This window comes from Arabidopsis lyrata (assembly GCF_000004255.2).
Source record: "Arabidopsis lyrata subsp. lyrata unplaced genomic scaffold ARALYscaffold_1, whole genome shotgun sequence".
Lineage (NCBI taxonomy): Eukaryota > Viridiplantae > Streptophyta > Magnoliopsida > Brassicales > Brassicaceae > Arabidopsis > Arabidopsis lyrata.
The window spans coordinates 11,455,022-11,476,439 of NW_003302555.1; the positions used below are offsets into that span (position 1 = coordinate 11,455,022).

The 21,418-nt window shown below is 38.6% G+C and overlaps 7 protein-coding genes across 12 annotated transcripts; 5 read left to right on the forward strand and 2 right to left on the reverse strand.

Annotated features, from left to right (window-relative positions):
• The first annotated feature begins 586 nt into the window (after positions 1–586).
• LOC9326735 (HD domain-containing protein 2 homolog) lies at positions 587–3,797 on the forward strand. Of its 3 annotated transcripts, none has more exons than XR_002329842.1 (9): positions 587–832; positions 984–1,108; positions 1,738–1,775; positions 2,121–2,231; positions 2,314–2,393; positions 2,526–2,562; positions 2,647–2,688; positions 2,790–2,963; positions 3,529–3,797. XR_002329842.1 is itself a non-coding variant. In XM_021015332.1 (8 exons), the coding sequence occupies exons 1-8, from the start codon at positions 587–589 to the stop codon at positions 2,873–2,875; spliced, it is 765 nt and encodes a 254-aa protein (XP_020870991.1). In that variant the 3' UTR covers positions 2,876–3,259. The 3 variants fall into 3 exon arrangements, 1 of the variants encoding a protein (XP_020870991.1); XR_002329841.1 differs by lacking the exon at positions 3,529–3,797 and adding an exon at positions 3,288–3,523; XM_021015332.1 differs by lacking the exon at positions 3,529–3,797 and having other exon boundaries at positions 2,790–3,259.
• LOC9326736 (proline-rich receptor-like protein kinase PERK10) lies at positions 2,882–8,248 on the forward strand. Of its 3 annotated transcripts, none has more exons than XM_021015331.1 (9): positions 2,882–2,963; positions 4,968–6,162; positions 6,429–6,839; positions 6,916–7,002; positions 7,125–7,195; positions 7,284–7,360; positions 7,462–7,609; positions 7,687–7,848; positions 7,940–8,248. In XM_021015331.1, exons 2-9 carry the CDS (start codon positions 5,007–5,009, stop codon positions 8,132–8,134), a joined length of 2,307 nt encoding a protein of 768 aa, XP_020870990.1. In that variant the 5' UTR covers positions 2,882–2,963; positions 4,968–5,006; the 3' UTR covers positions 8,135–8,248. The 3 variants fall into 3 exon arrangements, with proteins under 3 accessions (XP_020870990.1, XP_020870988.1, XP_020870989.1); XM_021015329.1 differs by lacking the exon at positions 2,882–2,963 and adding an exon at positions 4,400–4,711; XM_021015330.1 differs by lacking the exon at positions 2,882–2,963 and adding an exon at positions 4,400–4,711 and having other exon boundaries at positions 4,982–6,162.
• Positions 8,249–8,461: 213 nt separating this feature from the next.
• Positions 8,462–14,752, reverse strand: LOC9326738 (probable phospholipid-transporting ATPase 12). 2 transcript variants are annotated; one of them, XM_021015328.1, is made up of 12 exons: positions 14,436–14,752; positions 13,810–14,233; positions 12,182–13,527; positions 11,991–12,101; positions 11,640–11,916; positions 11,466–11,554; positions 11,255–11,363; positions 10,948–11,157; positions 10,740–10,865; positions 10,558–10,656; positions 10,266–10,457; positions 8,462–10,174 (listed from the first exon to the last, which is right to left on the reverse strand). In XM_021015328.1, the coding sequence occupies exons 2-12, from the start codon at positions 14,212–14,214 to the stop codon at positions 9,581–9,583; spliced, it is 3,558 nt and encodes a 1,185-aa protein (XP_020870987.1). In that variant the 5' UTR covers positions 14,215–14,233; positions 14,436–14,752; the 3' UTR covers positions 8,462–9,580. The 2 variants fall into 2 exon arrangements, with proteins under 2 accessions (XP_020870987.1, XP_002893414.1); XM_002893368.2 differs by having other exon boundaries at positions 9,310–10,174; positions 13,810–14,237; positions 14,436–14,644.
• Positions 8,568–9,154, forward strand: LOC9326737. Its single transcript, XM_021015333.1, has 2 exons — positions 8,568–8,676; positions 8,777–9,154. Exon 2 carries the CDS (start codon positions 8,779–8,781, stop codon positions 9,133–9,135), a length of 357 nt encoding a protein of 118 aa, XP_020870992.1. The 5' UTR covers positions 8,568–8,676; positions 8,777–8,778; the 3' UTR covers positions 9,136–9,154.
• A 50-nt stretch (positions 14,753–14,802) lies between the features above and the next one.
• On the reverse strand, positions 14,803–16,252 carry LOC9329476 (F-box/kelch-repeat protein At1g24800). The gene has a single exon (XM_002893369.2). The coding sequence runs from the start codon at positions 16,238–16,240 to the stop codon at positions 15,038–15,040; it is 1,203 nt and encodes a 400-aa protein (XP_002893415.1). The 5' UTR covers positions 16,241–16,252; the 3' UTR covers positions 14,803–15,037.
• A 604-nt stretch (positions 16,253–16,856) lies between these two features.
• Positions 16,857–18,197, forward strand: LOC9329477 (nucleolin 1). Its single transcript, XM_021010709.1, has 7 exons — positions 16,857–16,898; positions 17,032–17,085; positions 17,267–17,374; positions 17,558–17,637; positions 17,727–17,847; positions 17,929–18,032; positions 18,113–18,197. The coding sequence occupies exons 4-7, from the start codon at positions 17,561–17,563 to the stop codon at positions 18,165–18,167; spliced, it is 357 nt and encodes a 118-aa protein (XP_020866368.1). The 5' UTR covers positions 16,857–16,898; positions 17,032–17,085; positions 17,267–17,374; positions 17,558–17,560; the 3' UTR covers positions 18,168–18,197.
• Positions 18,198–18,280: 83 nt separating this feature from the next.
• Positions 18,281–21,378, forward strand: LOC9326739 (probable isoprenylcysteine alpha-carbonyl methylesterase ICMEL1). Its single transcript, XM_002890631.2, has 11 exons — positions 18,281–18,816; positions 18,955–19,031; positions 19,128–19,197; positions 19,310–19,390; positions 19,491–19,565; positions 19,696–19,797; positions 19,886–20,026; positions 20,369–20,434; positions 20,544–20,687; positions 20,787–20,877; positions 20,964–21,378. The coding sequence occupies exons 1-11, from the start codon at positions 18,380–18,382 to the stop codon at positions 21,114–21,116; spliced, it is 1,437 nt and encodes a 478-aa protein (XP_002890677.1). The 5' UTR covers positions 18,281–18,379; the 3' UTR covers positions 21,117–21,378.
• The last annotated feature ends 40 nt before the right edge of the window (positions 21,379–21,418 follow it).

Consider the following 21,418-nt stretch of genomic DNA (forward strand, 5'->3'; position numbering starts at 1 on the left):
TATCACAATAATAAGTTGATCCATATACAATCACCATACAACCTAAATTTTCACACACATAAGGATGAGGTATGCGGAGAGGATACCAAGTAGTAGTCAATATGGATGGTCATGTGGAAAAACAAAAGATACGAAAAATTAGGGTTTAGTTTTAATAGTTAAGGTTGTTTAAGGTTTATAAAAAAAATCGGATATTATCTAAACTATATATATACATCAACTACCTATATAAGAGGTAAGAAATTGTTTGTCAAACAGTTGCATTTGAGAAATAATACAAACTTTGTCCACACAAATTAGACAGCAATAGTAAAATTGTATTTGATTAATTCTACACATAAATTATAATAGTACATATAAAATATATAATTCATCTCCAAATTGTCTAAGAATTGTAGCCCATGGGAATAATTGGGCCGGGCTCTTTTGGTTGCTAATGTCACGATGTACACGGGTAAGACAAACCCGACCCGACACAGAACAACCAGCTTCTCGTCTCCGCTTCTCAAAGGAGAAGCAAAAACACTGAAACCAAAGCAAATTCTACTTTTTTTTTTTTTTTCTGCATAGAATCAATCGATCATCTATGGCGGTGATTAGTCCAGCTACACGTTTCGCGCCGCCTCTGAACCGGCCTTTTCACCACCGATCGTCACTAGCCTCGCTTCATTGCTCCTCTAGGAACTTCCTCTTCCTCGGAAAACCCACTCCGAGCTCGACGATCGTCGCCGTCCGGTGCCAGAAACCTGCTTCCGACGGGATTAGCTCTATGGAATCCATGAATCATGTTTCATCTTCCATCGATTTCCTAACGTTGTGTCATCGGCTCAAGGTATGTGTCGAACCATATAGATTATTACCGATACGGAAATCAAAACAGTGGATACACTCTAAGAGTGGCTCTCAATTTTGGAATTGGAGATCTACATAGTTATATTCATTGGTCAACATTGTCAAGTAGTGAACTTTTCCTTCTTATGTAGACAACAAAGAGAAAAGGGTGGATTAATCAGGGGATAAATGGATCTGAATCAATTGCTGATCATATGTACCGTATGGCTCTAATGGCACTTATAGCTAGTGATCTTACAGGAGTTGACAGAGAGAGGTTAGTTTTTGCCTCAATTGTTTTGACTCTCTTATTTAAATGATAAAGAAAGGCTACTAAAGATTGTACACTGCATTCTGGAAGTCCTCGTGTATAAGTATGTTTTGCTTATGTATGTGATAAACGACCTGTAGAGCTCTGTGAGGGCTAATATATGTACATTTCTTTTCCAAAAAGTGATTGGTTCTATCAGAATACGGGTATCTAAAAAAAAACTGAGATTGAGTTTATGGGCTAGTTAGTGACTCGGACTTATTTGTGGACTTAATCTGGTAGAGAATTCCTGTAACTCATGGTGTAGTGAAAATGTTGTGGGAGTTAAACGAAAAATATGAGCAGCTAGTCAGAATTACAAAAGCTGTGCTCTGAAACAGTTTTTTGTCTTAAACTAATTATTATGCGGCAATATTTAGGTATGCTTTTGTAAGTGTATCTGTGTATGTCATTTGAATCAGACACATTCAGAAAGTTGAATGAAGGATAAGATAGGAAGACCATCCGTAAACAGTTGATTTTTAAGTGTGATTTAGCACTTGTTGTCAAGCTATAGAAAATAAATTTCTCTGTTTTCTGGCTTTAGCTTACTGGATCTTTCTCTGTCTTCCTTCTTTTCTTGGCATTTTAAACAGGTGTATAAAAATGGCAATTGTGCATGATATCGCTGAAGGTAAATACACATTTGTTTCTACTTTTCAAATGTAAGGTTCACTATATTTCCTATATTCACTATGTAACCTGATCTCTTCTCCTAGTTAGTTAAGCTTCGTTCAAAAAATACTGGGTGGTTTGGAGGATACAAACTTGTATAGATTTAAATCCCTGAGTAGGGTAGGATATGTAACAGATTCACTTGGATTCGTTTATGAAATTTTAGTTTCCTGTGGAGCTGGAACTAAAAATGTGTTTAGAGCTGATTACTTTGGTTTCTTTCTCTCAATTTACTTATACTCTTTTTCTGCTACTTAAATCCTACAAATTGTCAAAGCCTCACTACTTACTGGCTTTTGAACAGCTATTGTTGGAGATATTACCCCATCTGATGGTGTGCCTAAGGAAGAAAAGAGTAGGAGGGAGAAAGCAGCTTTAAAAGAGATGTGTGAGGTTTTGGGTGGAGGCCTCAGAGGTATAAACGCCTCAGCTACTGTCATCTTTTTAATGTTTTGGTTTCCAAAACACTACTTTATAAGTCTAATGTCAACGTGCAGCGGAGGAGATCACAGAACTTTGGCTGGAGTATGAGAACAATGCTTCTTTAGAAGCAAATATTGTAAAAGACTTTGATAAGGTGATTAATGGGTTTCAAGTTTGCAACCACCGATGACTTTAGTTCCTGTTTGTTGTTAAGAGTTACAACTTACTTACGCAACACATATATACACTTGGGTTATACTGACTCTTGTCTCTATTACTGTTTTAGGTTGAGATGATTCTCCAGGCACTAGAATATGAAGCCGGTAAGTCTCAATCTTAATCTTCCTAATCGCTTGTACTTGTTGTTCTACTTCCATCCCAAGAAATCTCACTTGACGTTGTGCCAGAACACGGGAAAGTGCTCGATGAGTTTTTCATATCAACAGCAGGTAGAGAACCCATCCCATACACTCCTTTTAGTTTACAATTTAAGACGTAAAGTAAAATAATCTGGTCTCATCAAATTCATTTGCTCCAATTTCAAATGCAGGCAAGTTTCAAACCGAAATTGGAAAGAGCTGGGCCGCTGAGATCAACGCTAGGAGAAAAAGCCAATTGATAAACAGACAGAGATAGTAAAGTCCAGTTGCCTCATACCTTCAATGTCCCTCAACTATCAACACTAGAATCTTGGAAACTAAGCAGACTCCTCTTGAAACAAAAGGTACAAGCTTCTAGTGAAATTTCAATTTTGTAGTGCAATGAACACACTGGTTTTTAACTTCCCTTTTGGTTGCTAGTCAAAGTAGGACAAAACTTTTAGATATCCTGGTAAACATGAATCTGAACTCAGAATATGCTTGTTAGTTGTTACTGAGGGAAGTGGATCATAGTTTCTTATGAAAATCTTAATTCGAGGTTCCTAATCTACTTCTGATGTAGTTGCAACCCAATTGAAACATATCACACACTCTTGTTATCATAAATTATATATATGCATTTTCTCTGACCCCACCTAAACGCGTGTGCATTGTCACTGTTAATATAGTAATGAATGTTAGAAGAGAGAGTCAACAGCTACAGAATCTTGATGTATCTAACTGGAGTCACCAAATGTTGTCACGTGTATTATTTACCTTCTCTCCTTCCTCTTCTTCTTCTTCTGAAATGATTGTGGAGAAGAAGGCGTGCATTTCCTTTTCACACACAGACTGGTTTTATACACAAAGTTAGATTAAGAGCATATATGATTGTATTTTAATCGACCGACACTATTTTTGCAAAGCAAGATCCTCCATTAGCTCCCAAGTTTGTGAAGATGGAGGATGATGACATGTCATGTGACAATATTACATTACAAAAAAAAAGTGGTAATAGAAAATGAAAAATAAAGAACATAAAAAGTCAATACTGTATAATGAAAATTGGGTTCCACATTGCCACTGTTATTTGTTTGTTGCTCTTTTCTTTTTTATCGGCATGTAAGTGATGTGGAGAATGGTCCCAAAATCGTCAGTGTCCCTTTCACAAATTTTAATATCCACCAACGAGTGAACTATTATTTTTCTATTATACATACATTTTTCTGGACCAATCGTACTATATGTGATGTACTAGATATTCCAATGGTGAATTATTTACCCATACCACAATGGTTACTTTATTTTTTTCACTTGCATTTTTTATTTTTGACCTTTGATTGTTTATGTCAATGTATTAAATTATATGTATTCGAAATCACCAAAAAAAAAATATATATATATATAAATGCAAACATAGCAAGCTTGTGTAAAAAACATTATATCGTCACTCGTTAATGGTTGAAAGTTATACGTAAGGGTTAAAGTAACAATTGCTAAATCTTTTTACGATTTTTACAATTGCCATAAATATTTGAGATTTGGTAAAAAAATTTAACTCATAATACATATATCACAATTAATCACAATTTTCCCTACTAACATAACCATATTTTAAAAAAAAACTAAAAACTAGATTTGCATATCGAAATCGCCAATTACCATTTTGCACCAATCATATTCATATCGGAAGGTGTTCGTTTTTTAATTGGCAGGAAAAAAAAAAAAAGCCTAATTATTTTGACCATTGATTTGACGTTGTAGTAAAGCATTGTTTTTCCTTTATGATGCATTTACAAAAATATCAAAAAAAAAAAAAAAATTGTCTTAAGTTCCTTGTGGATTTTTGTTATTTGCCTACCCGCTTGTGTGTTTGATGATGATGCGCACAATATATTTTTGATTCATCAACCAGAAAAGGCTTGACAAGTTTTTTAAACCAAGCTGCGCAAACGCAATCTCAATGAAGTGAAAAACCGACGAAATTTACTTAGCTAGGCTTTTTAATAGCTAACTGTAGACTTGGGTTTTGACTAGCAGAGGAAATTTTTGGTGTCCAAGGAAAAGCTCTTATTCAGATCCGAACAAGTTTGCATTTTTGTCATCTGATCAGGTAATCTGGAATTTGCATAATTGGTGATCTGGGTTTTATCTGTTTAGTGTTTGAAGAAGCATGGTTGTCTGAATAATTTAGGGTTGAAATAATAAAAACAGTGTTGAGTGATGTGTGGTTTTTAGTTGGTGAAGTTTGGTGCTTGGAGGTTACTGTCATACTCAAGTCTTGGGAATTTTGGTTTCTTCTTCTTTTTTTAATAATTTCTCTTAGTAAAGTAAGTGACGCTGATTGTTCGAATTTCATGCTAATTCAGTTTTTGATCACTAGACTAGAATCTGGTCTTGGGATTTAGATGACTACACCTGCACAGGCTCCTACGAAGCAGGTGCCACTGTCTCCACCATTGGCATCCCCACCGCCATTGTCTCAGCAGCCTCCACCAATGGCGTTGCCTCCACCACAGCCTTCGTTTCCCGGTGATAATGCCACTTCCCCAACTAGAGAGCCCACTCATGGCAATCCACCGGATACCCCAAACACCCCAGCTCAGTCTTCTCCTCCTCCTCCTCCGGTGACTCCAGTATCATCACCACCACCAGAACCTTCTCCCCCACCACCTTCACCAACTGGAGCTCCTCCTCCGGCGATTCTTGTATCATCACCTCCACCAGAACCTTCTCCCCCGCCACCTCCACCAACAGAAGCTCCTCCTACTCCTACTACATCACCCAGCCCGCCAACAAACCCATCACCACCACCACTTGAGACCTCTCCCCCTCCACGTCCACCACCTGATCAGTCTCCCAATTTACCACCCCCATCACCCTCACAACCCTTGAGACCATCCGTTCCACCACCGGAAAGCCCTCCTTCACCACCTGCTCCAGACCCTCCAAGAAATCCACCTCCAACACCTACATTTGACCCACCATCACTTCTTCCTCCACGTCGTTCCCCTCCCCCACCAACCTCACTACTTCCTCCTCCACAACATCCAAAACTTCCTGAGAAACCTCCTCCTCCTCCACCGGGTTCTAAACGTCCTGCTCCTTCACCTCCTTCTCCAAGTGACTCAAAAAGTCCTGTGCATCCTTCACCTCCTTCTCCAAGTGACTCAAAACGTCCTGTGCATCCTTCACCTCCTTCTCCACCAGAGGAAACTCTCCCACCTCCCAAGCCAAGTCCAGATCCCTTACCTTCTAATTCGACTTCATCACCAACATTTCCTCCACCACCCTCAGTTGTATCCCCGCATTTAGCTCCTCAAAAATCTGTGCCAGGTCCTGATAATCCATCTCGAAACAATCCTACTCCTGTGACAGATAATTCCAGCAATTCTGGTGTTAGTACAGCAGCTGTTGTGGGTGTAAGTATTGGAGTGGCCCTAGTGCTGCTTAGTCTTATTGGAGTTATTGTCTGGTGCTTAAAGAAACGAAAAAAGAGGCTCTCAACCATTGGTGGTGGCTATGTTATGCCAACACCTATGGATTCCTCCTCTCCAAGATCAGGTAACCTTAATCCCATCTAATTTTATTAGGAAGTTAGTCTTTGCCATCCTTAAAAGTGGCTTGGCAAGCATGACAGAAAGTAGTCTCCTTGTATGTATTGATGGTTTGAATCTTATATAAGACATGTTACTTTAAACTAAGAGTTCATAGTTATCTAAAGATTAAGATGGTTTGTGTCAAGAGTTCATAATTATGGATATTGCTATGTATATTTTTGATTATCATCATTATTTCTGGATTTTCATCTCCATATATTTGTTATACAGATTCAGGGCTTCTGAAGACGCAGTCATCCGCACCTCTAGTGGGAAATCGTTCTAGCAATCAAACATATTTTTCACAATCAGAGCCTGGTGGTTTTGGTCAATCGAGGGAACTGTTCTCATATGAAGAACTTGTCATAGCAACAAATGGATTCTCAGATGAAAATCTATTGGGTGAAGGTGGATTTGGTCGTGTGTATAAAGGAGTCTTACCAGATGAAAGAGTGGTTGCTGTGAAACAATTAAAATTAGGTGGAGGACAAGGTGACCGAGAGTTCAAAGCCGAGGTTGAGACCATAAGCAGGGTACATCACCGGAATTTGCTTTCTATGGTTGGATACTGCATTTCCGAGAACCGGAGATTGCTTATATATGATTATGTCCCTAACAACAACCTTTACTTCCATCTTCACGGTAAGTGAGATTTCAAGACAGATATAATCATAAACACAAACCACAGTTACTTATACTATCTTTCTATGGTCTTTAGCCGCAGGAACTCCGGGTCTAGACTGGGCAATACGTGTAAAAATTGCTGCTGGTGCGGCTCGTGGACTAGCTTATCTCCATGAAGATTGTAGGTTGCTGCAACTCTTCCAAAATTTATGGATAAAAGTTCCCAAATCAAATTCTCTCTGATGTTAGTTTATGGTTCTTGGACTATATGATTTGAATGATCTTGATGGTAAAATTTGACAGGTCATCCTCGTATCATACACAGGGACATTAAATCATCCAACATTCTCTTAGAGGATAACTTCCACGCTCTGGTATACATTCATCTGCTCTTCTGAATTTGCAAAGCTGCTGATTAATTAAGATCATGGGTTTTAACAGTGTTTAAAATCTTATTCGTAGGTTTCTGACTTCGGCCTTGCAAAGCTAGCTCTCGACTGTAACACACATATTACAACTCGGGTTATGGGAACATTCGGGTAGGTGCTGGTCCCATAAGACATTGCTCATGAGGAGCAAAACGTCTTTCTGTCTATGTTGCAAATCTTGCATCTAATAAACGATTGGTAATGTCTTTCAGATACATGGCTCCTGAATATGCATCAAGTGGAAAATTAACCGAAAAATCAGATGTATTCTCCTTTGGCGTTGTTCTACTGGAGTTAATCACTGGACGTAAGCCCGTGGATACATCCCAACCTCTGGGAGATGAGAGCCTTGTTGAATGGGTATGGTATAAATAAGCATTTAAACTTTTGAGAATGGAACTGTTTCTTCAATCCAACGTTTATGTTGAATGTTTCAGGCTCGTCCTTTGCTTAGTCATGCCATTGAAACCGAAGAGTTTACAACTTTAGCAGATCCCAAGCTAGGTAGAAACTATGTTGGTGTTGAAATGTTCAGAATGATTGAAGCAGCAGCAGCTTGTATTCGCCATTCAGCTGCAAAGAGACCTCAAATGAGTCAAGTACAGACATTTTCTTTTTAAAAGCCAGATTTTTCTTCTTCACTACAAATCGAATTTCACATAACAAGCTCTTAATTGAATTTTTTTACAGATTGTGAGAGCTTTCGACAGTCTAGCTGAGGAAGACCTCACCAATGGAATGAGACTAGGCGAAAGCGAAATCATCAACTCAGCTCAGCAGTCTGCAGAAATCAGATTGTTTAGAAGAATGGCTTTTGGCAGCCAAAACTACAGTACAGATTCTTTCACTCGTAATAGTAATATAAGCAAAGATGAAAACGTGTGAATATCAGAAACAAAACCTTTCTTGATTCAAATTGGGATCCTCTGTTTCCTCTCTGCCGATACATGTGGATGAACATATTGCAGAGGTTAAGCATAGTGATTGTGCCACAAAACATATCTCAAAGTAGAACCATTTCCGATCACCGCAAAAGATTCAAACATTAATGCCGGTCCTCAGCTTCGTCTTGTCTGAATCTGTGGATAAACAAGAAGAGAAATGGGACGAGAAAAATGTTATGTCGGACACAAATGCGGATTCTATTATCTTCCTGCTGTGATGTAACACTGCTTATTATCACGTCCTCTCAATGTTACGCTAATAATAAAACAGCAAGCTTCTTTATGTTATCACCAAACTTTTCATTACGTGTGTCACCTGCCACATGATACATCTGGTCAAATGACTCGATTTGCCAAATATAAGATGAGAAAAGACCGATGCACCCTTCTCCGAACCACATTCATGTTGGGGAATAGTCTTAGAGGGAACAAGAACTTAAAAAGCTACAGTTCTTTTGACGTCCAAGATTCCTAAATATGCCGGTAAATATGTCTCGAACCCCATGTGATACTGATATACATTTCTATGTATATCATCTATCTATAGTATCTTTGTAACCTTGCAGTTTTGTGCATATCACAGTAATGGAAGAAGATTGTGGTGCATTTGCAGCAGACTGTGTTGTCCTGTCATGTTGCTGTCAATGCCTTGTCTTACAAGTCAGTGTCTTCGTCTTCTTCAAGATCCCTCGTAAAGTTGCCAAGAAGATGAAGAAGTTTGTGAAGAGAAGATGTGGAAAAACCTTGCAACCAACAATGGAAAATGTCAAAGAGGAGCATTGGTCTGGGAATGGGTTTGCCTTTGAAGATGGCTCATCAAGACTAAATTGCATGGAAGATATTGAAGGAATGTTGGAGGAACTGTCCATGAACAAAGGGTTCTTGTTTGGAAGCTTCTGGCGTCATGAAGATTCTTCTGACATTTTCGATTTCAAATCATAACAAAGCAGAGGTTATACTCCTCGTATTTGCTGGCCGCGTTCGTTATGTTATTCAATCAAGAATCAATAAAAGAAGCGTTAAGGAATACAAAAGCAAGTCTCATTGTTTCTCAAAAGAAGAGAAATGTAACAAAGACAAAAAAATGTATTGTTTTTTTTTTTGTCTGCTCTTATCTAAACTGAAAATCTTCCCCTGATTTCTAATATAATTAGATGTTTCTTGACAGACAAACTCTATAAACTCTTGTTTTATTTTTACTGGTCAAGGCCGCAATAATCAGAATTTACACGCTTATGCTATACAAACCAGTTAAAGAGCCTCTGTTCTTCAGTCTTGTACCGGATCTCCTCCAGTCTACACTTTGATTAGTCTTATTTACATCCTGCAAAGTCACTAAAGCCCAAATCATCTGAGGAGATAAATATCGGTATTCGTTCATCAATTATCAAGATTCTGGCTGATGAGACCTCATGACCAATGTAGGCCTTACTGATCTCTGCCTCCCCATTTCAAAGTTCCCAGAGTTGCTGCACTGATCCTCGTATCTAAGCAGCTGTATGGTTCCATGGGACATTGGGAAAAACCTCATCTGAATAGCACAGAAGATGAAGTAAGGCATCATTGTGGATAGCACTACAAAGAGAGTGGTGATCCAGTAAGAAGGTGCAGGCGCAAGAGCTTCAAGAAAGACCATATAGGCATCTGTAGATACTCTTATTGGAAGGGATCCGTACACCATCAGAAAAAGGTACCATATAACAATGGATCCCCAAATGACGACATGTTGGATTAGTGTGAAGTAACTGATCGTCAAGACCATCTGCAAACTCACAACCCACACCACACATGTGTACATTGTTCCCCCTAGAATATCTCTCCCTGCGGTTTTCCCTTCGTGGTTGAAAGCTTGAGATTCAAGAGAGGTTTTGCAGAGAAAGAAAATGATTATTGCGCTGCAGAAGCCATGGAACATCCAGCTGAGTATCCGGCGCCAACTAAAAAGGAGATTTTGTACACCTTCTTGGTACAATACGGGGAACTGTGACAGCAAACAAAGCAAAACTTTGGTTAAGAAATTCACTTGATCGCTGAAAGATCAAGCAGCTGTTTTGATTTGAATAATTATATACCTTGAGACAAAACGGTGCAGATACATCCTGGTCGAAGATGCCCAAACAAATTACAGGAAGAGACGTGAAAAGGACACTATATAGAGATAGATACCAGTCATTGTAAGCCGGTGTCGCTGAGAATGATGTGTATGCCTCATATAAGAAGAGAGTGAAACCAAATGTGATGTTCTTGTAGAAGAAATAACAAATCTGCATATAACAACAGACAAATATTGATAAAACTAGTCAGAGTAAAAGATAATGAGACTAAAGGTCAGTGTCAATCTAAATTTGTAGATTAGACTTATACCATTTTTGCGATCCGTCTGTAACACCAGTGTCCATGGACCAGTAATAAACGCTCCAGATATCTGAACTGAGCAATGGCAATGTCGCTGGACATTACAGCCTGGAAAATTATTAGGATTAGTCAAGGAAAAAATCTTACCAACAAGAGATGAAAATAGTTGTTTTGTAATTCTTTTGTCGAACCTGCATTCCTTCCACGCCGCTGATCCCAACTCCTATATCTGCTTCCTGGAGCATTCCAACATCATTTGCGCCATCACCAATTGCCAATGTCGTCTGACCACTTCCAGTTTTGACTAGTCTTGTTACCTATGCAATATGACTGTTGAGAAAAAGCTAGCTAGCCACTAAGTATATGACAATTGTGATGGAAGATAGAGTAAGAACTGACCAGTGTCTTCTGTTTTGGTGATGAACGGCAGCAAATCACTGAAGCACAACCAATGGCCAGCTCAAGGAAGATGCCTTTCATATCTTCGTCCAATGCATAAGCAAGTGATTTCCCATCAATGATTAAAGCAAAAGCCTTGGCGTTTCCACCAGACGCTTTCAGCTGAGCCTTTCCACTAGTTATCTGATGCAGTACATTTTCCTTTAAAGCCTGCAAAAAATTAGCCAAATGGATTCGTTCAGCTACATAATCACTAGTAATACTGTTCCATTCCCATCATATCAGTGTTTCAGAAAATTTGTATTACCGCTGCAATGGCATCTTTCTCTCCGGATTTTTCCAACTGCTGGATTTCAGGAGTCTCCAAGTTAATTATGATCTGCTTCATGTCTCGTCTGAGCAAACTACAAGCAAAGCTGTCAAAGATATACATATACAGGTGGGTTTAGAGAGTGACTAAGATTGTATGCACAAGGCTCAAGAGTAAATATAATCAGATTGTACCAAGAAATCAATACCCAATATTGATGGCAGTCTCCATCTTGTCTCCAGTCAAAACCCAAATCTTTATTCCTGCTTGAGCAAGCTTATCAATGCAATCAGGGACCTGAATAAAAGGTAAGAGAAAGAAAAAAGAATTTCAATTTTCTTGTTCGACTCTGGAAAGTTCACCTATCTATAAATTAGCTTACCCCATTTTGAAGTTTATCCTCAACAGCAGTAGCTCCAAGAAGAACCAAGTTTTTTTCAATCTTCTCTGTTACTTCATCTATCAGTGCTTCTCGATCAGCACTAACTGAATTCTTGGCTTCACTGATTCTCTCAGTGAATACCTCGTATTCATTTTCGTCGAGTTCACGATAGGCAAGTATCAAAGTTCTCAATCCAGCATCAGCATACTCGTTCACATGGTCCCGGGTTTCCTTTTCATACTTTCTACCGCTTTCGGAAAGTCTTTCAAACATGACACTGGATGATAAAAGAAGTTGAAACTAAGTTCGAAAAGAGATTTATATCTGAATTTCTAAAGTCAGGATTCATACCTGTCTGCCCCTTTACAAAGTAAAAGCAGTTTGCCATCTTGATCCTGCACTATTACTGACATTCTTTTCCTTGAGCTACTGAATTCAAGAACGTTCAGGACTTTATACAACCTGCAAAGGGAACACTTTCACAAAAGTAAGAAAGGGACAGAAGCTTATGATATACAACAAATAAGAAAAGATGAACCTACCTTTCAACTCGTTCCCCAGTCACCAGGTCTAGCTCTCTGACGGATATTGTTGTTTGAGTTCGAGTGAAAAATTCAAACCCAAGCTCCCTTGCTGCAATAACAAATGCTGCCTCATCCGGTGATTCAGCCTCGTAGGAGATCTTTCCTGTATCTTCATCCACTTCAGGTATGACTGTATGACATACTGCCAGTAATTGAAAGAATTTCTGAATGACACCAGCACGCGTTTCCGTGACCCAGTTTCCATCCATTATCCTTTCATCTCTAAAGTTGAATCCTTTCACAGCCGGTTCTGCAGCAACAGCATCATCAGTACTATTTCCATTGCTCTGATTCACCAAAGCAGAACCTTTTCTCCTATCCATAGCCATCTCCACCTCTGTAACACCACGTCCATAGGCTGTCCCAGCAATAGAACACTTGATGAACTCCATGGAGTTACAAGTCAATGTTCCCGTCTTATCTGAAAGAATTGTACCCACTTGCCCAAGTTCTTCATTTAGATTGGAAGTACGTGCATGCGCTGGTTTGTCAGCTTCCTCATAATACATATGGATATCCTGATTGATGAAGATACTCTGAAGAACTTTAACAATCTCTATCGACACATACAAGGATATAGGAATAAAATAACTGTTTAACATTAGGGCCGTTAGAAAGTGATATATCGCAGCCATAGGTGCCCTCTTTGGGTCAAAGAAGATGCTGGAATCATCCGGTTTCAGATACCATCTTTTCATTACGCCATTCTGGAAATCATCTCTCGTTGATATTCCAAATAAAACCGAACCAAAAAAAGCTAATGAAAATACCATAAGGAACATCAGGTATATAATCTTATCCATCTTCCTCTCGATCATGCTTCTCTTAGACGGAGGCTCTGTTGAATTCTGGACAACCTTTGTATCAGGTCCTGTGAAGATAACAACCCCATAGATATAGTCTGTGTTCCTGAGTTTTGAGCCCCTCAGAAGAAGCTGCTGTGGTGAGAGAGGGTACTTTGCTCCCTTAAGATCCATAGTACCAACAAACGAGTATAAGTTAGCATTCGGGTCCTCACATTTGATAAAAGCATCAAAATCCCTGAAATTGAGCTCTTCACGCAATGACAATGTTACTTCTAGTCCTTGTTTAAGTTTCAGATTTGTTTCCCCGTCAAGGTTCATTGTCTCTACATAGCAAACAGCATCCTCGTAGCTAGAAGAAAGCAGGACAAGGTCTGCCGGAAAAAACTCGTTTTTCTCTACCTTCAATATATCCCCAACTCTTAGTGTCTTCCATTCCCTAAGATCGAAATTCCCATTGCCTCGGTGCACTCTAACTTTTCTGCTATTCACTTCAATATCCTAAAAGAATGATAATTTCCAAATAATGAGAAGTTTTTCAATCTACAAATGAATTTAAGAGTAATCCAACCTAATGCAGAAGCAAGACAACTATTCAATGATATGTCAATTCCAGTTCTGAGCAATGTAGCTTAATCCAGCATAGAACTACTGATTCGGAACAAGATAACAAACAATGTTTAGACACAAAACATCCTATTAAGATCATCTAATCCAACTCTAATCAATCAACAACGACCCAGGCAAAATCATTCAAAGTACAACATCAATCAATCAAAGTACCTGCTGTTTCCGGCGCCAATCTTCTACACCCTCTTTAAACATAGTAGCGAGAATGACGAAAGTCAGCGGAACAATGGCGCTCACAGCGGTATATGGCGCAAGAGGAGTAAAAGACAAGATCCCAACAACAAGGAAGTAGAAATTGGCAACTCTCCTGAACTGCTCAAACAATGATTTAGGAAGGAAAGTGGTGAGAGTATACTTAGTGGTCCTCACATAGTTGTCACAGTAGTTTTTTGATTCAGCTTCAGGGGAATCAGGTTGGTTGCAGAAAACCACACGAGAGAAACCAGATCGTCCAATTTTCGAATGGTCTGGCTTGAAACAAGCTTTAGCACCTGTCAATGTGAAAAGCTTGCTAAATTGTATCTTCCTTTTGCGTCTCCTTCCACTCACTGTCGCCATTGTCTCTCAATTTCAACACCTGACTGGAAAAAAGATTCAGACTTTCAGAATCTCTAAAACCCTGAATAAGAAAGTTGGAATTTTTTTGGTATAAAATGCCGATTGATTTGCAAAACCTACGAGAACATACGAAAACAAAGAAACCCAGAAAACTAAATTGTTGAAAAAATGAAACTTTGTGGGGAAATGGATAAAGAGAGAAGGAGAGACGATTAATTTACCTTTGATTGTGTCAGACGTCGTAGTTTATGAGTCCTTTCACCTTTCGATTCTCCGAGAAACTGACAAATTTCTCGGAAAATCTGGTGAGGAAACAAGGAAGAGAATCTAGTGGGGGTTATATCAGAGTTTTAGATTTTGTCAAAATTTATAGCAGAAAGAAATCTCAAGAGAGAATGCAAAAATCTGTAAGAATTAAAATTGTAATCCACTATTTTTGGAAACTGGGGTTTAAAATCATGAACCAAAAGTCTTGGGGTTTTAAATGAAAGAACCAAAAGTCTTGGGGTTTTTAACCAGAGTTTCAACATTTATAGACTTTTTGAATTTTTTTATTGGTTGACCTTTTCGAAAGAAGATTTCGTTTTCTAGAATCGATTTTTTTTCTCCGTATTTCCAAACGAGGAAGAAAGAAACAACGAACGAATAAATGCCAAGATTTTCTTGACATAATCAACATTTGACAGTATTGCAAATCAATTTCCTAATTAAAAAACTATTTGACGACTGGGAAAAACATGAAACAATTGAGGTCTTCATTAGATCATGATAAATAGAAACGAAACCAATAATTGACGACTGGAATAAGAAACTAATGCATTATTTAATTATCTCTTTTTTTCCTTTTGCGTGGTTTGTTGATTTGCACTAAACTTGGAAGATAAAAAGAAGAACACACGAGTGGGGGAAAACACTCAGTCCGGGACTTCTTGCAACTAGGTTCCTTGACATTGGGAGCGCCTCGGAGACTCACAGTTTTAAAGTATCCGTCATCTCCACTGATAAAAGCTGTGGGGCACCCAGTGGTCTTGGTTTTTACATATCCGTCTACACCAAAAACCACAGCTACTTTCTCTTCCTCGTCAATGAAAAAGCTCCCAATTTCTTCGTTAAACCGAGCGGTAAACCGATCATTACTATCACTGACTAAGTGTGGTGTCATATCCACTTTCAAAAACTTGCTCCAAGACAAAGCGTTTGACTCAATCCTAGTGGTAACCCAAATCTCCAATATGACATCATGACAATCCATCTCATATAGCACTGCGAGCTGCTCTTCTCTAACACATGAGAGAGTCACTGTCTCTTCATTATAAGGTTCTCCAGACGGAAGAGGCAGCCGCGGTCCAAATCTCTCTTTTGTGAAATCAAAACAAAGTAAGAAATCTTTCCAAGAAGGTCCTTCTTTCTCATGACCAAAAAAGTAGGTATTTCCATTCACAGACACGCCGCGGTGATTGAAATTTACATACCAGTCGGGAGTGATCTTGAGAACCCTCCATGACTTAGAGCTCAAGTCGTAGATTTCGTACTCAAGAAGGTTTTTATGGTCATCATCCAAAAACCTCAAGATTTTGTGGTTATGATTGATGTCGTATCCGAGAGCATATCTGTCGTGTCTGTGAAAATCTGTTCTCGGTCTAATCCTCCTTGTTTGCCCCAAATAAGGGTTCCACACCACGAGCCTCGACTTGTCCTTGAGGATGCATAACAATAAGCCGTGGCAGTGAAAGACTTTAATTATCTCGACTTGATTAAATACATCTAACTGCTTTCTAGATGGATCCACCAGCTCGCCATCGGTTTTGCGGATTCCTTGGAGATCAAATCTTACTGACAAAACCCTAGAATACCTAGTCATGAACCCCGCACACGGCTGCCTTGCCACTGCTTTGCCCAAAACCCATTCTTTGGTTAAAGCGTTCCATAATTTGCAAGTGGATCGAACTGTTCTCAGAGATGTTATCGGAATCTTGGTGAATATTTCCCCTACCAATTCCGGTGGAAGATCGCATATCATCGTCATTCTCCAAAGTTTCACCAAACGACGCAATATAAATTAGGGTTTTGTCTTTTACTCTTCTTTTTATATAGAGAGCTAGGTTCCGGAAAGAAAAAAAACAAAAACTCTTTCCTTTCTTGATTACTCTATTTTCGGATCTGGGCTTAGAGACTAAGGCCAATAACTTGCGGACGAAGAAACGGGGCAAAAAGAGGATTAAAAAATATGCCCTAAACTAAAAGACTATATATATTGTTGCAGCCGCGGTTCTAGGAAATAAATAAATCTATCTTACGCAGCTCCCTCGAAAGTTAACCTATCATCGCTCTTCTCTTTTCTTCTAAAATTCTCCATGGCCACCACCAAAGTAAAACTTCTAGCTTCTCCTTGTTACTCTCTCTTCTTCGTTCTTCATCTTACGTACTGTTCCTGTTTGTTCTACAAATTTAATATAACTTTATTGTGTTTCGGATTTTCAGGTTGAAGCAGCTCTTTCTGTGACCTCAAAAGATGACTCTGATGAGGCAATTAAGCACCTCATAAGTATTTTTGACTGTTTCTTCTGTATTTTCATTTAGTTACTACGTATACTTATTTGTGTGTTTGTTTATGGGTAAATAACTAGGAATTTACTGCACTTAAACCTGCGGCTAATGATTCTTCATCCTTGGAAGATGGGAAGGTGGTAAATTTATTATCTTTGGTTTTCTATTGGCCTAGCCGCCTAGCTAGTGTTGTTTACTAGCAGTTGTTTTTCTTTATCATGTATATGACTTTCAAACTGGTCTCTAATTACCTCTTATCCATGACAATAGAAAACTGCTCCTGCTACTAGCAAGGCTACAAGCTCTGATGAAGATTCTGATGAGGTTAGTTTATGTACTTTTATGAGATTATCAAGTTTATTCAGATATTAGCTTTATATATATGTACTAATAATACAACTTGATTTTATTTGTCCTATGTTGAATCTTTTTCGAGCGACTTTTGATGTCCTATGTTTTAGCTAGTCATTGACATTAACCATGAGCATGATGTTTATTTTGGCAGGATAGTGAAGATGACAAACCTCCACAGAAAAAGGCTAAAGCAGATACAAGACAGAGTAGTAGTGATGATTCTAGCGATAATGAATCTGATGGAGAGGCAAATAAAAAGGTGTGGATCGATTCTTATTGTTGCTTTCTTGATAATTCGTATACCTCTGGGTGTGCATAATGTGCTATTGTTGTAGCTAGAAGCTTATTTATCTCTTAGTACATAACTTTTTGCTAACTCTAGTTGTTCTAGTCTCTCTTTCTAGTTTGTAGTTAATTTTTGTGTTATGATTATGACTTTCAGGCAATGCCACCATCATCAACGGGAGGAACTAAGACACTCTTTATGGGCAATCTCGCATCCAATGTTGAAAAATCTGATATGTAAGTAGCACCAATACATAATTCCTCCTCTCTCTTTCTTTGGGGAAAGATTTTCATGACCTGATAAAATATTTATGGTTTAATTACAGCGAGAAGTTCTTTGAAACAGCTGGCAGAGTTGTTGATGTTCGATTGGTTACTAGTAAAAAAGATGGTAGTTTCATGAACTATGGCTATGCTGAGTTTTCTTCTTCTGAAGAAGCACAGAAGGTGAGAATACTTCTTTTTTTTGTGAAAATTATAACTAGTGTAATTGAAAGTATGATCACAGATATAATCTTTTGTGTCTAGGCCCTTGTGGAATTTCAACGTAAAGAGTTACTCGGTCGCAAAATCCGTCTTGATGTGTCTGTTGATATGGGTCCCGATGGACGAGTACTACGCACTCCTGATAGGTAATCGATTGTATTTTTTGCCATACGTATTAAGAGACTATGGATGTTATATTTACCTATCTCCTGCAATGGATTTGCAGTACTTTCACCGGTGGATTCGATTGGCCTCCTTTTTGGTTACGAAAACAAGACTGACACAGTAACTTTTGTTTTCAATGTACTTGTTATTTTCTTCTAGTTACTTATTTTAATTTAAAAGAAGCAATATTAAAAGTTTGAACCAAATTCATTTTTGATTCTCCAATTTTGTCATCTCCCTTGTGGATTCTTCCGATTTTGTCGGAAATTACTTCAAAAACCTAAAAATAGTCCAAAAAAAAATCGGGATCAGGAGGAAGTGAGAAAAAATGCCGTCGCAGATTCTCCAAATCTCACATCTTCCACCTAAATCTTCACCATCCACGGAAATGATGTTCAAGTCTTTGATTTACGATGATCCTTCAACGACCCTTCTTTCTTCTTCTTCTCGATTTTGTGATGACCACCACACCATTTCTGCTACCGTTAAGCCTCTCCTCTCCCGCTCTTCCAGCTACAACGGCGGCGTCACGGCGAAGAAGACGTCTTCGTCTTCTGGTGGTGGATTAGCTGGTTGGTATCAGAATAGATGGCGACGATCTAACAGCGATAACTGTCTCTCTGCGTTTCCCGATGGTACTAATGGAACCGACGGTGGTAGTAATAGCGGCGACCGTCAAACTACTATTGGTCTGGAGGTTGGCCACGCTGCTGCGGAGACGTTTTTGTTGACTCGTCTTTGTTTGAAGCTCCTTAGCTATCTTGGGTATCTATCTATTTCCTATTTTAGATCCGTTATCTGTTACATTTTCTGAATCCAGCGACATTGGCTCATAAAAAGGGATGATCTTTGGTTTGCAAGATTATTGATTTGATTGATCACTGATCACAAACTATTATTCAGGGTAGGTTATAGATGGATTACAAGATTTATGGCACTTGGATGTTATGCATTTCTTCTAATGCCAGGCTTTATTCAAGGTTTGTTTGACATCTACTAATTAGGGATCTATCGCTCTCTTTTTTGAGATAGTAACTATAAGTTTCATTGCTAAAGGTTTGGACTTTACTTTGCAGTCGGATATTACTATTTCTTCTCTCCTTACGTTCGCAGAAGTATAGTTTATGGAGATCAACCAAGAAACAGGTCATAATTGTTTACTGGTTATTATTCGTTCTAATCATGTGTAGATTGCTCTAGAGACTAGTAGATGGTTTGTGTTTTGTTTGTTGATATAAGTTTTTTTTGGTTTCTTTAGGCTTGACTTGTATCTACCTAAAAACTCTAACGGACCAAAACCAGTTGTGGCGTTTGTCACTGGGGGAGCCTGGATTATTGGGTGAGTATGATACCCAATGGACACTATTTTCATTCTAAAGCATTGGAGGACGAGGAGAAAGAACTGCAAATATCTTACAGAATGTCTTGTGTTGATACAGTTATAAGGCGTGGGGTTCTCTCTTAGGACAGCAGTTATCAGAAAGAGATATTATTGTGGCATGCATTGATTACAGGTAATTATGCATGCTTTGAGTTTTTTTTTTTTTTTTTTCTGGCAGAATGAATGTGGTTGTTTCCTCTCATATTCCATCAGTTTTCATTTAGTGTTTCGCAATCTCATTGGCAATATCTCCTCTTACACAGGAATTTTCCGCAGGGTTCTATTAGTGACATGGTCAAGGATGCTTCTTCTGGCATCTCATTTGTTTGCAATCATATTGCTGAGTATGGAGGTGATCCAGACAGGTACTATTTTTGTCAACAATGCTTAGACATCGAAGTTCTTGAGTTTTAGATTTCTTGCTCACTGATTTCTGATCTTTTTCCTGTGTAGAATTTATCTGATGGGTCAGTCTGCTGGTGCACATATTGCAGCTTGCACCATTGTAGAGCAGGTCATTAAAGAGTCAGGGGAGGGGGACAGTGTCTCTTGGAGTAGTTCACAAATAAATGCTTATTTTGGTCTATCTGGAGGGTAAGCAAAATTCTTTCTTGTGGTCCCAGAGTTCGAATAACAGTTATTAGGACAATGGCGCTACATTGGAATGCAGATTTCTGTCAAGAACTTGATTAACACAAGTTTCTTTACTTGCCTTAGTATACATATATGTGTAACTCCAGTTTCTATCTAGCCACCAAGGTCTTTTGTAGAAATGCTAGGCAATTCGTAGAACCCTGAAGAAATGGTCAAATATTAGCGTAACGAAGCAAGTAGATTCCTGCCTTCTATCCAACTATAGCCACATAAATTTTGAATGTAAGGCCTCCCATCATATGTTTGGCTATTCTTAACAAACTTTGTGATCGTGATCTACAGATACAACCTTTTGAGCCTTGTGGACCACTTCCATAGCAGGGGGCTGTACCGTTCCATCTTTCTGAGGTATAGCATTTTCTCTTTTCGAATCTTGGTATAGCTTACATTACTCACATTGGCCAGTAGAGCAGCCTGAAATTTTACGGTTTAACGTGTGACTTTTGTTTTTCCTCAGCATCATGGAAGGAGAGGAATCATTAAGGCAGTTTTCTCCTGAATTAGTAGTGCAAAACCCGAATCTCAAACACATCATTGATCGCCTCCCACCTTTTATTTTATTCCATGGTACTGATGACTACTCCATCCCTTCAGATGCAAGGTATGGTTAAAATTTTCGTAGCCTTGTGGGTATTTGTCTGTCTTATGTATATCAGAAGGTTAATATGATGATTGAACTTTTGTTACATAATCTATCCAGTAAATCTTTTGCGGAAACCCTCCAGAGGCTTGGGGCCAAAGCAAAAGTGATCCTTTACGAGGGGAAAACACACACGGATTTGTTTCTTCAGGTACAAAAGCCAGTCTTTTTGAGGTATGAATGTCTGGTCGTACAAGAACCTGAATTTTGATCTAGAAACTTGGTTATCTATGTTAGGATCCAATGAGAGGTGGAAAAGATGAGATGTTTGAAGATATAGTATCAGTGGTTCTGGGAGACAATCAAGAACTGATTGGTAAAAGTGTAGACAGAAGGCGTCTTGTACCTGAATTCATGTTGAAGTTGGCTCACTGGGTCAGTCCGTTCTAACTCCTACACTCTTATCTCCCAGAAGATCAGATGAATCACATTCTTTCTTCCAGTGATACAGACGGGTCATTGTGCATATTACTTAACAAGGAAACAGATCCCACTATACTTTGACGAAACAGATAATTTTGAACTTTGATGATGATGATATTGTATCCCGGTTTGCAATATACTCTGATTATTTCGTCATTCCCTGTTTGTGTTATTTGTAGAACACTAAAAAAGTGCATTAAAGAAACAAGTCTTTATTAACTTTTTCACATTAGACTGTCTTTGATGTTCTCCTTCTCTGATCATTATTA

Excerpts from the sequence above, each read along its gene's own strand:
- LOC9326738 (XM_021015328.1), bottom strand. The coding sequence starts at position 14,214 with ATGGCGACAGTGAGTGGAAGGAGACGCAAAAGGAAGATACAATTTAGC. Across the intron at positions 11,917-11,990 it reads CTTTGTAAAGGGGCAGACAG|TGTCATGTTTGAAAGACTTT; the intron begins GTATGAATCCTG and ends TTTATCATCCAG. Across the intron at positions 11,555-11,639 it reads AGGATAAACTTCAAAATGGG|GTCCCTGATTGCATTGATAA; the intron begins GTAAGCTAATTT and ends CCTTTTATTCAG.
- LOC9329477 (XM_021010709.1), top strand. The coding sequence starts at position 17,561 with ATGCCACCATCATCAACGGGAGGAACTAAGACACTCTTTATGGGCAAT. Across the intron at positions 17,848-17,928 it reads CTTCTGAAGAAGCACAGAAG|GCCCTTGTGGAATTTCAACG; the intron begins GTGAGAATACTT and ends TTTTGTGTCTAG. Across the intron at positions 18,033-18,112 it reads GTACTACGCACTCCTGATAG|TACTTTCACCGGTGGATTCG; the intron begins GTAATCGATTGT and ends ATGGATTTGCAG.
- LOC9326737 (XM_021015333.1), top strand. The coding sequence starts at position 8,779 with ATGGAAGAAGATTGTGGTGCATTTGCAGCAGACTGTGTTGTCCTGTCA.
- LOC9326735 (XM_021015332.1), top strand. The coding sequence starts at position 587 with ATGGCGGTGATTAGTCCAGCTACACGTTTCGCGCCGCCTCTGAACCGG. Across the intron at positions 1,776-2,120 it reads TGTGCATGATATCGCTGAAG|CTATTGTTGGAGATATTACC; the intron begins GTAAATACACAT and ends GCTTTTGAACAG. Across the intron at positions 2,563-2,646 it reads GGCACTAGAATATGAAGCCG|AACACGGGAAAGTGCTCGAT; the intron begins GTAAGTCTCAAT and ends ACGTTGTGCCAG.
- LOC9329476 (XM_002893369.2), bottom strand. The coding sequence starts at position 16,240 with ATGACGATGATATGCGATCTTCCACCGGAATTGGTAGGGGAAATATTC.
- LOC9326736 (XM_021015331.1), top strand. The coding sequence starts at position 5,007 with ATGACTACACCTGCACAGGCTCCTACGAAGCAGGTGCCACTGTCTCCA. Across the intron at positions 6,163-6,428 it reads TTCCTCCTCTCCAAGATCAG|ATTCAGGGCTTCTGAAGACG; the intron begins GTAACCTTAATC and ends TTTGTTATACAG. Across the intron at positions 7,849-7,939 it reads AGAGACCTCAAATGAGTCAA|ATTGTGAGAGCTTTCGACAG; the intron begins GTACAGACATTT and ends ATTTTTTTACAG.
- LOC9326739 (XM_002890631.2), top strand. The coding sequence starts at position 18,380 with ATGCCGTCGCAGATTCTCCAAATCTCACATCTTCCACCTAAATCTTCA. Across the intron at positions 20,435-20,543 it reads TACCGTTCCATCTTTCTGAG|CATCATGGAAGGAGAGGAAT; the intron begins GTATAGCATTTT and ends GTTTTTCCTCAG. Across the intron at positions 20,878-20,963 it reads ACACGGATTTGTTTCTTCAG|GATCCAATGAGAGGTGGAAA; the intron begins GTACAAAAGCCA and ends TATCTATGTTAG.